At 42.6% G+C, this 13,288-nt stretch overlaps 1 protein-coding gene across 2 annotated transcripts; it reads left to right on the forward strand.

Annotated features, from left to right (window-relative positions):
- The first annotated feature begins 1,374 nt into the window (after positions 1-1,374).
- Positions 1,375-10,900, forward strand: LACTB (lactamase beta). Of its 2 annotated transcripts, none has more exons than XM_055715973.1 (6): positions 1,375-1,750; positions 2,352-2,418; positions 4,620-4,810; positions 5,166-5,502; positions 7,215-7,380; positions 9,687-10,900. In XM_055715973.1, the coding sequence occupies exons 1-6, from the start codon at positions 1,517-1,519 to the stop codon at positions 10,228-10,230; spliced, it is 1,539 nt and encodes a 512-aa protein (XP_055571948.1). In that variant the 5' UTR covers positions 1,375-1,516; the 3' UTR covers positions 10,231-10,900. The 2 variants fall into 2 exon arrangements, with proteins under 2 accessions (XP_055571948.1, XP_055571949.1); XM_055715974.1 differs by lacking the exon at positions 1,375-1,750 and adding an exon at positions 1,975-1,997.
- The last annotated feature ends 2,388 nt before the right edge of the window (positions 10,901-13,288 follow it).

The following is a 13,288-nucleotide window of genomic DNA, read 5'->3' on the forward strand; positions in this document are numbered from 1 at the left end:
CCTTCTTTGGACCTAACATCATCTGCTCTAGCATCACTGCAATTACTAATTTCACAGCAATGACATAGAGGAAGGGGAATGCCTGAGTACCTTCATAGTAATGAAGATATTTTGATGCTCCAGTTAGACATGTGGACTAACATTTCCACTGACAGCATTGAGTGGCTCTGGATCTGGCTTTGCATTAGGCACATACGGTCTCTTTGTCACAGAAGGCTGACGTGAAGATCCCAAATCTGCAGACTCATCCACCTAACAAAGCTCGCAAGAGTCCTCGTTATTGGGTGTATCCTTGGATGGAACTCGGATCTAACTGACATGCTGCCTACCTGTCAATCTGGATCTGCTGATGCACTGATGCTTCTGCTTTCTCGAGTAATATCATTCCTATTTGGTCACTCTTCCGTCTTTTTAGCTTGCTGCTCAGTCAACATTCAAATCATTCAAGAGAACTATTAGAAGTTTATTGGAGACCAGATATGAGAAAGGTTTTGAGATTAAAGGCGTCAGTTGGAGGGCACTGTTCTCTCTCTGCAGTCTCTAAAGAGAGCAGCTATGTGGAAAAAATATTTCTGTGAGCGAATGCTGTGCTCTCGGCACTGCTGTAGGCTGAAACCAGGCTCTAGAACCAGCATTGGAAAAGTCAACATTTGTAAGTCATTCCTCACTAACCTAGGTCAAATACGCTCATCTTGCAGTTAAAGGCTTTTATCTTGGTGTTAGCCTAGCTTGCCCTGCTTCACTTCTGCCTGGCATCCATTCAGCAGCAGGCTTTCCCCATTTGATCCCACCATCATTTGCTGCAGATTTAAGATCAGAAGTAACGCCGTGGCTCGAGGCACCCTTTGGCTCCTCGCTGTCCTTCTCACACGTCAGTGCAATGGAAGTGTTGGTGAAACCCAGCTTACAGCCTGGCTTCCGTCGGGAGACAGGGCAGGCTCTGCTGAGCCGGCCGGGGGGCTCCCAGCGCCCACCGGAGGGACAGCGCTTTCCAGCCATTCTTGTTAAGGATTCTCAAGGGTTTGGGCGGGATTCACAGGGATTTGCCTGTTAGCAGGTACTGCCTGTCACTGCATTTACACGCACAGGTGGCTTTTGGTGCTTAAATAAGCAAAGCGGCTGGGAACGGCCTTCCCTGGCCTGGCGGGAGGGAGCGGGGGGCAGCGGGGGGAGTGCAGGCCGCTGAGGCGGGGCCCGCGCAGGGCGGCCAGGCCTGGGCCCCGCCGCGGCCGCAGGGCCGTGCCGTGAGGCGGCGGCCGGCCCCGGCGAGGGCGCGGGGCGGGCGGCTCGGCAGGCTGAGCCCGCTTTTAGCCCTCAGCTGATGCAGCCCGCAGCTGATGCAGCCCGCGGAGAAGCCGCTTGCGCCGGGAGGGTCCCGCTGCCGGCCCCGCTCGCCCCGAGCCGGCGCGGCGCCCGGAGGCGAGCGGCTGCCCGCGCTCGATGCGCTCGGAGCTCGGCCGAGCGAGCGCTCGGGAGCGGCTGCGGCTGCCTGGCGGGCACCCGGCGCGGCGCAGCCATGTACGGGCTGGCGCGGGCCCTGCGGCGGGCGGCGGCCCCGGGGCGGCCCCCAGCGCCCCGGCGGGGGGGCGGCGGTGCCGGAGCGCGGCCCTGGGGCTGGGGGCTGGCGCTGGGGCTGGCGCTGGGAGTGAAGGCTGACGGCGGGCAGGCGGCGGAGGCGAGCGCGCTGCCGCCCCCTCGGGGCTTCGGCGCGGCCATCGAGAGGAGCAGGGACCTGCTGCGGAGGATTAAGGTGCGCGGGCGGGGAGCAGGGGGTCCCGGCCGTGCGAGCTCCCGGGAGCCGGCACCTCCCTCCCCTGCGCCTCGCCCTGCCCGCCAGCCGCCTCCCTGGGACGCGGGGGCGCGGGGCGGGGCGGAGCCCGCTGAGGTGCCGGGGCTCCCCTGCCCCCCCCCCCCCCCCCCCCCCCGCCTCGCGGAATGGTTCGTTCTCCGCCTTGGGAGCGCGGTTCCCGCGGGCGCCTCCGGCCGGGCCCAACTCGGTGCGGGAAGGGGGTGTCGGGGGGCAGGGTGGGCCGGGGGGGCTGTGGAAAGGGGGGAGAAGGGCTGAGGGGGGGTGGGGGTGTGTGATGCTGTGCAAATCTAACCGAGGCCTCTTTTAAACCCCGCTTGCTGCTGGGCGGGGCGGTTGGCGTGTCGCGTGCAGCCCGTGGTGGTTTGTTTCTGTTCAGTATTTCTGGCGCGTCCTGATCGCTAATTTAATGAGATAAATGACGGTGTGTCCGTGATTGTTGTGGTCAGGGACGCCGTGGCAGCCGCGTGCCTGCTGCAGCAGCGCTGGGGTCTGGGGGAGGGGTTTGACCCTTTTTAATGTCGCCTGTGTGGTTTTGTGACAGGATGAAGCAGGAATCCCGGGTATACTAGTCGGAGTTTCTGTAGATGGAAAAGAGGTCTGGTCAGAAGGTTAGTATACGGGGTAATAGTTGTGTGTGGCGGTTGGGAAGCGATGGATGGTTTAAAAATTAACAATTTGGACGCACTGGGCTGGGATTTCATCCATTTGATGTCCCATCTCTGGAGAGTGGCCAGAAGCAGGTGCCTCGGGAGTATGAAGTGATGCTTTCCTCACCAAACTTCAATAATTTCTGGGAATCAATTATTTATTAACTTCCCAAATGTGCTAGTATATCTCAACTTCATTTTTAAGAATCTTTTTTTCATTGATTTTTTTAGGTTGGCCCTTGGATGTACTTGTACTCTAGGCATACAGCCGTTCGTGGTCTGGCAGGGCTGTACATAGGAGGTGAAGCGCTGCTCTGCCCATGGCAACTAGTTAATAAATTACTAGTCACCATTATCCTGGCTGGCATCAGGTGTGCTGGCTCCCGTTTGTGGGCTGAGGAGCAGCTCACAGGTGTCAGCCTAACAGAATTGCAAGTGATTTTTCTGGTTACACAGTTTAGTTTTAAAGAGAGTCTGTTAGTACGGCTCATATCATGTAGACATTTGATGTGTATTTAAAAAAAACCATACCCACCAAACTGCGTGTTTGTTTTCAGAAGGATTTTTATAATGTGTTTTGTGGGTTTTAGACAAATTGTAGTAGTAAATGCCAGTGTATTTCATTAACGAGTTAATTTTAAAAAAATCTTTGTAAGCGAGATCATTACTAACTTTCATCTGAGAGTCTGTTGTTGCCTTAACTTTTATATATGTGTAAAGCTGATTACAGGTTTTCATTTCTCTTTCATCATGACGGCAGTGAATTGGAGAGCCTCTGGTACCTTTTGTAATGTGGCCTAATAAGAAAATTGTGCTACAAATTGATCACAGACTTTCTTGAGTCAGATAGCTTTTTCTTGTCTCAAATCACCTAGCAATAAAAGCAGATGATTTTGTAAGACTTGTGCAGAATCCCGTCCTTGACGGGCAGGGAAGTGCCTGATGGCACTAGTGCCAGGGTTGTAGTTTGTCACTGGGACTGCCGGATCCAGCAGCCAGGCTGAGCATTCTGTCCCCTGCTGCAGGCTCGGACAGCACTGCCCCGAGCGGGGCAGCGGGGAGGTGGGTGGCAGTGCTCTAGCAGGCTTCTGGCTCGTCTTGTCCTCCTCCCTTCTTCCCAGGAGAAGAAAATAGGAACAGGTGGAAGTTGTGTGTGTTCTGTGACCATGGGACTAAACCTGCTTTCTTGCTAGGGTCAGGAGGGTGGTTTGAGATTTGGAAATTATTTTCACACAGGAGTGTAGCGTCTGGGTTCACAAGCACCGTGTGAGCACTCGAGTGCCAGCTTTACGTAAAAGAAAGGATCGTGGGCAACTGACACATCATCTGGTTTGTTCCTTGTATTTTGGCAAGGTTTTTTTCCTGAGTGGTTCGTTATTAGACTACGGTTTTATACAGAGACACACGCATTGCTTGCAGGCCCTGCTTGCGCTGAGAACTGCAGATACGTCATCACTGCATTTCATTGCTTTTACTGCTGCAGCGTCGCTTGCAGTTTCTTTGGCACTAGCTCAAACTGAAGACCAGTATGGGAGCTTGATAATGCCTTATTAATTCCAGTTCTTGCTACCAGACTTGTGACTTAGTTACATGAGAAAAGACTGGTATAGAGGCTAATAAGCTGTCTTTTAATTGAAGTCGTGCCAACTGATGTTGAAACATAGTGTATAACAACACTGTTCTGTGAAACTTTACAGCTTAGGTAGTTGCTGTGAGTTTGTGAGTGGCTTCCTTTCTCAGTTTCTGTATTGATAAAATAAGACCCTTTACCGTTTCAACTATTAATTCAGAACAATAAAAGGAGTATTTCTGACTATTGGTCAGTTATTTTACAGTCCAGATTTTGGTCCCTGTAGTTTTTCTACATTGGATGTGTCATTTCGGTCTTAATTTTCCATCTCATTTATCATTAGGCTTGTTTTGTAGTTGTAATAACTTGGGATGCAATTGGCCAGTACAATGGGCTTTGATTAGCTGTTCCTACTACATTAAAATGGTTTTAACTGAATTGAGGCAGGAGCAGGGATAATCCAATGTTTCAGGTCCCATTTTAGTTAGAGGAAAAATACTTTAAGGAGCCAGTAAATCTAATTCATTGAACATAATTCATTCGTCATGTCTCTATGCAAAATATTTACTACAGTGTTTTTATTTTCTTAAAGGTTTGGGTTATGCTGATGTAGAGAATCGTGTAGTATGTAAACCAGAGACGATCATGCGAATTGCTAGTATTAGCAAGTGTCTTACAATGATGGCTGTTGCTAAATTGTGGGAAGAGGGGAAACTGGATTTAGATGCCCCAGTGCAGAAGTATGTCCCTGAATTTCCAGAGAAAGTCTACGAGGGTGAAAAGGTATGTAATTGTTTATTGGTAATACTTTTTTGGATTTTTGTTCCTGTCTTTGCACAGCTGTTAAGTGTACAGGTGCCTGTATCTGGACCTATTCCTGTAAGACACCAAAAGGCATTTAGACAAGTACTGATGTTTGCTGCTCGAAAAAGCAACGCTGGAAATGTGGATCTTCAGGTTGACATCAAGTCTGTAGTGTGCACGCATACATGTATATATTTTAACTGGGTTTAATACATGATACTTAAAAGGTCTTGTATCTTTGTTCCTGGTCATCTTGAATTTTACTTTTCTGGTGATTTAGTGCGCATGGTATCTTTAAAGAAGAGAGCTCACATTTCAATATTGTCGTTTCTAGGTTGCTATTACTACAAGACTGTTAGTGTCACACTTGAGTGGGATTCGTCACTATGAAAAAGATATTACAAAAGTAAAGGAAGAAAAGGAAAAAGCAAACAGAGCATTTAAACTAACAAAACCCGATCGGGATAAAGAACAAGAAGGCAAAGGGATTGAGAAGGCTGATCCTGTCAAGCCGAGGAAAGAACACGAAGGTGAAGTAAAAAGCCGAAATTCAAAACCTGGCAGGAGAGACAAGGAATTTGAGCAAGAAGAGTATTATTTGAAGGAAAAATTTGAAAGTGTGATTGAATCGCTGAAGATATTTAAAAATGATCCTTTATTCTTTAAACCAGGTGAGTTTCTAGTCGTGTAGGCCAAAATGTGCTCTTCTGGTGAAATGTTTGTTTCAAACTGTTTTACATGCAGTGAAGGTAGAGAGTCCAGTAAAGAGTGTTTGTTTGGGGGATTTGGTTTGTTCTGCCTCTACCCGCCACCCCCCTCCCTTTTTTTTTTTTTCTTTCTTTTTTTTTTTTTTTTTTTCTTACTGTGCCCCATTAAAAGCTCAACAGAGAAATATCTGGGCTGTTCTGCACCAACTATCTGGTCATGTAATTGTCTTAAAACTGACATAACTTTCAAGACTGAACTGATCAGGATTTTATCAGTTCAGCTTTAGATAACACTCTATTATAGATATCTTTACTAATTTTCTAACTTAAAGATTATGCTTATGTAGATACTTTCTAATAGTGTGTCTGCACCATAATCCAGCAGGTTTAAAATGGGATGTAACCAAGACTTCACTGGTAATAAAAAAAGTCCTAGATCATGCAGGGGAGAGAGAAAGTGGGATCTCAGGCAGAAATAAGACTTTTTTGCAGGAGCTGCAAATAATGCAGCAAGTGCTATAAAACGTACAAGTTACTGAATTTATAAATGCTAAAGCAGACAGTAATTTTGGTAACGAAATTGTTAGTATCCACTTATAAAATATTTTGTAGATACTTCCTCTGTTCATGCTCTGAGCCTTCTAGGTGTGAACAAAAAGCAAAATATTTTAGTGAAGCACTAAACCTCAGCTAAAACTTTGTACAGAAAGACCACAAAATCACAGAATTGTTGAGGTTATTTTTTGTTGGAATTCCAGAAGTTAATTGTGGAGAGGACTGAGGAACTTCAGGTCTAAGTTTTAAATGAGTTGGGTTAACAGGCAAATGATACATCTTGCTGATAAATATAAGTGATGTATAAATGCACACGGTATATAATGTGCATTTAAAGAGGGAGGGGTGGGCAGGGGGTGAAGTTAACCACTTACCATCTTGGAGAGTTCTAGGAACAATTTCAAGTAAGAGGTCTGTCTAGACTGTAGGCAGTTCAGCAGTTGCTTGATGTAGATGTTTCATAAAAAGCATTAGCGCAAGAATGAGATTTTTAAAAAATGAGACATTGTTTTGTAAATTACGTTGTCTTAAATAATATGTATATTAGCGTTCATATAATCTTTCTGGATCTTCTAGAGCTAGAAAACAAGAACTAGAAACATTATGACAAAAGTGATCAAGACCTTTGAAAACCTTAAGCGAGTACTACCTGTGTCTTTTGGTCTCTAAGGTATAGACACCCGAACAAGTCTTGGTAGATGAGTGTCTTTTAAGAGTAATTTCAAGGTTTACTTCAGCTTTCCAAATCCAGACAGCCTTGTTAGAACTGGGGTGGTAAATCTTTCGGAAAGGGTGTTAAATGTCAGTCTTCACGTCTCGTCATGAAACCTGGCTGTACGTGCAGATCCCTGAAAATTCTTTCACCCTGTTCTCTGAGCTACCTGCAGTTGGGAAGCATCTGTGTCTGCCTGCCGTACAGAAATTCCGGGGTCCAGTATCATCAGCTTATGATTCACACCATATTAAAAGGGGGGTGGAGCAGGAGTCTTTTAATTGATTATTCATTGCTAGATATAGTTTTATTTGCACATGTGGTTACTTAAATGGAATCTGAAAGATAAAATAGAAGCATTGTGCAGCTAACTTTTGTTTTTTGCCCTTTCTCATTGTGTTTCTTTAAGGTAGTCAGTTCTTGTATTCAACGTATGGCTTTACTCTCTTAAGTGCTGTTGTGGAGAGAGTTTCAGGACAAAAATTTACAGATTATATGCTAAAAATGTTCCGTGATTTGGATATGCTATCGACTGTACTAGATGACAATGAAGCAATGATATATAACAGAGCAAGGTAAACCAGGATGAAATGTTTTTTTTTCCCCACAGCAATTGTTGCTCTTTCTGTCTATGTTAAGCCAAATCATATAACTGATTTTATGTCAGCCTTGTGGTATTGGTCTGTAATTAGCATGCAAAATTACAGAATAGGAAATAAGTATTGCTTGTTATAAGAGTATATGTGGGGGGAGTAGCAGGGGTGATTTTCAAGTTTGCTTTTATTTGGGGTACAAATAAGCAGGTAAGTGTAAATAGAGTAAAATAAAGGAGTAGCAAAGTGATTATGTTAGAATATATCATTACCTTGGAACTCTTAAAAAAAATCAGTATATTATGCAAACTATGTAATTGTAATAGTTTCACAGTAACGTATAGTTTTCATAAATTAAATTGTAGTATCAATTTTAACCAGGATTAAAATTCTGTTTAACACAGAACATGCTTTACCAATTGATTTCTTTTTATTAACTTAAAACAAACCAAGACAGAAAAAAAAAAGAACCACAAAAACCTCCAAATAAATTTATGTGATTGGATAATCAAATAAGGGGTAGAGTTTCTTGTCTTTCTCTCCAGTCTTATTCTGTTGACCTGTCTGTCTGGGCTCTGAAATTGATTTATTGACTCACTTGCTAAACTTCGGTGCACGAGAATTCTAACTGAATCACAAAAGCAGGCTATGGAAAAAGTCTCATGAAAATGAGACTCAAGCTTTTTAAAAGTTTGGCTTCTAAAATCCTCTCAAAGAATGAAAATGGTGATGAACATGTGAATCCCAAGTTTATAGTACTTAGAAGTGTATATTTAAAGTGTGTGTGTGCAGACACACGGAACAGTTTGCACTGCTTTAGGGATAGCTTTAGTGCTATATTCTGAGATGCTTTGTGCTGGTATTTATTTTGCTTGCAAATTTTCAGAGGTTGTGCTGTTGATGTGGATGTTAGGGATGCTCTTATAAGTTCTCAAGCTTATACAGTCAAGTTCTTTTAAATGTATGTGTGTATATTAACCCTTCTGTAAACTGAAATATAGTAGGGATGAAAGAATTGGGACAGATGCTGGTTGTGGGGGTCTTTTTATGGGCTATGTCTTGTTAAGCAAAACAATGCTAATGTGATGGTTTCGCTTCTACAAAAAGCTTGGTGCCTCAAACTAGAATATACTGCCATGTTGTGCCTTCTTTAATGGTTTGGTTACACCGTATTTGACATGAAAATGTTTAAAAATTCATGTTCCAGATCTTTTAGAGGTGTAACTCAAGCATTTCAGCATTTTTGTAACAGGTTTTATTGTGATCAAAAAAAAAAAGTACTCCAGGGACGCAGAGATAGTCACTGGCAGTCGATGGTAGCCTTGGACCATTTGTCTGTCTTCCTTGGCTTCAACATCCGATTTTCAGTATTATGGCCTTCAGAAGTTCCCTAAAAGCTTTCCAATCGAAGTGCAGACTAGATAGGGAATGTATCTCTGTACCATCTGATAGTGGGCTTGCCCTGCTCCCCGTGCCCCCCCCCCCCTCTTTATTTTTTTGGTGTGGTTCCTTTTCACAACTCTCAAAGTACTCCAGGGACCTCTTGTGGTCCAAAGGCCAAAGGCTGAAATTCACCGGAGTATGTAGTTACTGTAGTTATTCAGCATTTCTTTTCATGTGTTGCATGAAATCGGTCAAGCCATTACTGGACTGGTTTCTTCAAAAGCACAGTTCAGTCTGCGCTCCTGTTGTGTGGTTTGTTCAGCAATTCTGGTTAGTAGTTTCTAATTTGTGTTTTAATGACAGGCTTTGCAAGACTCTTTCATGCTTCTCCCTTTTCTTAGTAGTTCCGGAATGTTCAGTTGTTGTAGTATGTGGGAGCTGTAGTAGGGCAGTGGGGGGAAATCGGTCGTAAATGGAAACGATGGTCTCGGAGTGCTTATGTAAAGCTTCAGTGAAATTTCAGCTCAGTGTCTGATAATCATGGGGCAGTTGCAGGATTCCTCTTTCTTAAAACATTTTAAATCTAGTACAGGGATTTAGGAAAAATCCTGCGCTGGCTGACATACAGGTTTTTGTCCATCTCCAACTTGTGAGTAAGCAGGAATATTACTTTTACTGAAACTAAGCTTCTAACCTAGGAAGTCACCTTAATTTTTGTTTTCCCATCTGAATTTCCTGTTGATTTTTCTGCAACAAACATATTTAAGAAGAATATATTTTAAAAATTTCTAAAGCTTCATGAGAACAAGCTAATATGTGCTCAGTTTGCTCTTTAAAGGCAGGGCAGCTTAAAATACTTGTGCATAGTATCTGAGAATGACAAGTTGAATTTTCTTGAATTCTAGGTGTTACGTTTACAACAAAAAGGGACGGCTGGTAAACGCACCGTATGTGGACAACTCTTACAAGTGGGCTGGCGGTGGCTTTCTTTCGTCAGTAGGTGACCTTCTGAAATTTGGAAATGCCTTGTTGTACAGTTATCAAGCTGGACAGTTTAAAAAAAATAACTGCAAACTTCTTCCTGGGTACCTCAAACCAGACACAGTCGCAATGATGTGGACCCCAGTGCCAAAAACAGAAGTGTCGTGGGACAGGGATGGTAAATATGCAATGGCTTGGGCTGTAGTAGAGAAAAAACAACAATGTGGCTGTTGCAGACAGCAGAGACACTATGCATCTCATACGGGTGGTGCCGTGGGGGCAAGCAGTGTCCTCCTCATTCTTCCTGAGGAGCTGGACTCTGAAGCTCTAGGTACTGGGCTAGTGACACCACCTAGAGGAGTCATCGTTAGTATTATCTGTAATATGCAATCGGTTTCCCTCAACAGCACTGCCTTAAAGATTGCAAGGGAGTTTGATAAAGAAAAATGGGCCCAATATATAGATTAGAAAAAGAGGCACGTGTAACTGAACTCACTGTACTAAAACACAAAAAACAAATAGAGACGGGTGTAATTGGACTCCAAGTTCACCAAGAATATGTGAAGAAAAAGCCTCAAAATTCACTTAATTAACTTCTGCTAGTGGTGCTAAACTTATGTGTAACTAGAATTCATCTCTCAGGGAAGTTCGTAATTTACAGAACAGTAGAATGTAACAGTTAAATCTGACTTGCTGTAGTACCTGTGTAAATGACCATCGTATTAACAGGTTTTTTGTCATCCAGTCAAGCACGTGAGCAAGATTGAAAAAACCTAGCATTGGTTTCTTGCACCAAGAAGTACAAGAACCAGTTACCTTAAATGTTAAACTTTTGAAAAATTTCACATCTTGATTTGAGCACACACAGACAATTTGTTATTCTCACAGTTCCAGTCTGCCAAAACTGTTCAGTATCACATGATAAAGGAAAATGGGTTTACTGTTGATTTTTATATTTTCATGTAGCGCTTTTCTTACTTGCTTAAAAAGCAAAAAAACCCCAACAAAACCCAAATCTTGAAGCTACCTCCAGAGTGTGGATTGATACCAGAAGTACGCTTTTGTCAGAGCTTGGATTGTTAAGAATTAGAAAAGAATGAAGCTAGAGCAATATAAGTAAAAACCTTTTTGTCATTTAGATATCCTCTCTTCTGTTTTTATTGGACACAGAGAATGTGTGAGACTCGTTTACTGTGAGGTGTGGGTATTCTTTCCATAGCCAGGTATGCCCAAATAGCACAACATGTTGAGCTCTCGAATGATGCACGTGCTAATTTCGGTAGCCAGAAATGGCACTGTATTCTGTAATGTAGATATTCCTTTAGATATAGGAGTTAGGAACTCAAATGACTCAAAAAAAAAAAAAAAAAAAAAAAAAAATATTCAAAGCCCATGCTTGAAGCCTGCAGTAGAAGTCTTCACAGACTTTGAGAGTTTTGTTGGGTTTTTTTGAAAACTATCCTTTTTTCCATTGGGAGACCTGAGGTCAAACAAGAAATTGTGATGGAGCTCCAAAGAAGCATTTTCTGATTGTCAGTTTTACTATAGGAATATAGTAACATCTGAATATGTTAATTTTATGTATTTCATAATGGCATGGAAGGTCTCCAGGATTTACCCCTATCCCTCTTCCCCTGCAGTTACATCAGACAGTATTTCCAGGCTGAGATAAACCGAAATACCTTTCAGGAAAGGTTTGAATGCTTCTGTCCCTGCACTGTTCAGCAGCTCTGCTTCTTTGAATTTAAGGAACAAGACGTGTTGGGTAACAGCTAGCAGAGGACAGCCTTACCTGCCTCATTCCCATGTTAGTGCTTTTGGCATTAACTTTGTCATCGTTACCTGCCCTGTGATGAAACAGTGTGCTGTCATCTCTGTTCCCAGTATGCCTACGGTAACATCTATAAGCTAAGACTGACAAATCGGGAAATTTAGTGTTTTGAGGTGTCAGTGTTTTCCCTACATTTTTAATTGAAGCTAGTAGGACTGGTTTAGTACTCTTCATAATTATAATCATTCTGGTGCCTTAAAACACTAAAAGCTTACACCTAAACTATTTATTTGCTTTTTCAGCCCACTCACCAAAACTTCACTTTATTTATTCAGTAATAACGGGTTGTCTTTTCTCAATAATACCAAATCAGTAGAGACGACAGAGAGAACCTTTCTGAACAAACTTTCTTTTGGCCAGGCAATAAATTACCTACTCTTCCACTGAAGTCTTTGATACTGTTGACAGTTCCAATGCAGAAGTACTGGAGATGAGCATCTTCTACAATAGCAACATTTTTTTTCCCAGGTCTCGAGAGCATCTACTAGCTGGGGAAACATGCAGCAGTAGAAGTCATTACCTGTTTTATGCAGGGAACATGAGTTAAGTAGTTATGAGTTGTCTTCGTGTTGAGGAAGGCATGAGTAGAAACAGACCAAATACAATGTTTTAAGTATAGAAAATTTGAAAAGTATCGCTTACTTTAGGATTTGCACCATACAAGAAAAGTATGTTTTACCTGTTTTGCAAATGGTATTTATTGTTCTTTAAAACCATTTTGCATACTTGAGAGAAGACATATTTCACTCACTGATGACTGTGTTTGGGTTTAGACAAAGATTCAGAATGTAGAAGGCATAGGTTTACCATTACGCTTGTGTTTGTATGACCAGGTGCTAATAAATGTAAAATATTTGAAGAATGTACTAAAGTGAGTAACAGTAAGAAGTGTTTAAGGCTTTTCTAACCCCAAGATACCAACAACAGTATCTCACTCCCCTCATAGAATATGTTTAGCCACTAACATTTTATATACATACCATGTTCTTTAAACTGTATTTCCTTTATCTTAAGGCTTTTTCTTTAAAAAAAGTCTGTTGTCACGTGTACAATATAGGAGATGGTATGATGTCTTAACTTTCACCTTCTAGTACCTGGAACAACACGAGTCACTGACTTTCTCTGATTTGGTATTAATTAATCATGAGTTCCTATCTTTTAGGGTGGAGGAAGAGAAGGCAGAGATAAGGGAGACTAAGAATCAATCTGGCCTTAGCACATGTATTCAGGTCGCAAGTGAATGAATATTGCCACTTGGATCTTTGTGCTGAAACCACTTATTTGCCAGACTGGCATTAAGTGCAGGAAACTGGTCAATTAAGAGCAGCATTCATGTTAAACCTGCTCTTAAATTAACCTTTATTGTGAAAAGACTGTATGGCACTGACATAACACTGTACTTTTAAAAGGCATGTATACTAAATTGGTGCATCTATTTCTGTATCAAAAACCTACTTTTTGCATCTGGTAATTGCACGTGTTCACTTTGAATTAACTGAAAACATCTGCAAATGCAACAACTTGTAGTATTAGGTTTTGGAGCTGTTTTTATTGACTAGAAACATAAAAGTCTTAGAAGTCATGGGAAGAATACAGGTTGAATAGAAATTTGCAGCAACAATTAGCTCATCAGGACACCTGATACTCTGAAAGAGATGTTGATGCATAGCTCGAGATACTATTTAGTAAAATAAG

This window comes from Falco cherrug, chromosome 7, assembly GCF_023634085.1.
Source record: "Falco cherrug isolate bFalChe1 chromosome 7, bFalChe1.pri, whole genome shotgun sequence".
Lineage (NCBI taxonomy): Eukaryota > Metazoa > Chordata > Aves > Falconiformes > Falconidae > Falco > Falco cherrug.

Coding starts and splice junctions, on each gene's coding strand:
- LACTB (XM_055715973.1), top strand. CDS start 1,517: ATGTACGGGCTGGCGCGGGCCCTGCGGCGGGCGGCGGCCCCGGGGCGG. Junction 4,811..5,165: donor AAGTCTACGAGGGTGAAAAG/GTATGTAATTGT, acceptor TGTCGTTTCTAG/GTTGCTATTACTACAAGACT. Junction 5,503..7,214: donor TCCTTTATTCTTTAAACCAG/GTGAGTTTCTAG, acceptor TGTTTCTTTAAG/GTAGTCAGTTCTTGTATTCA.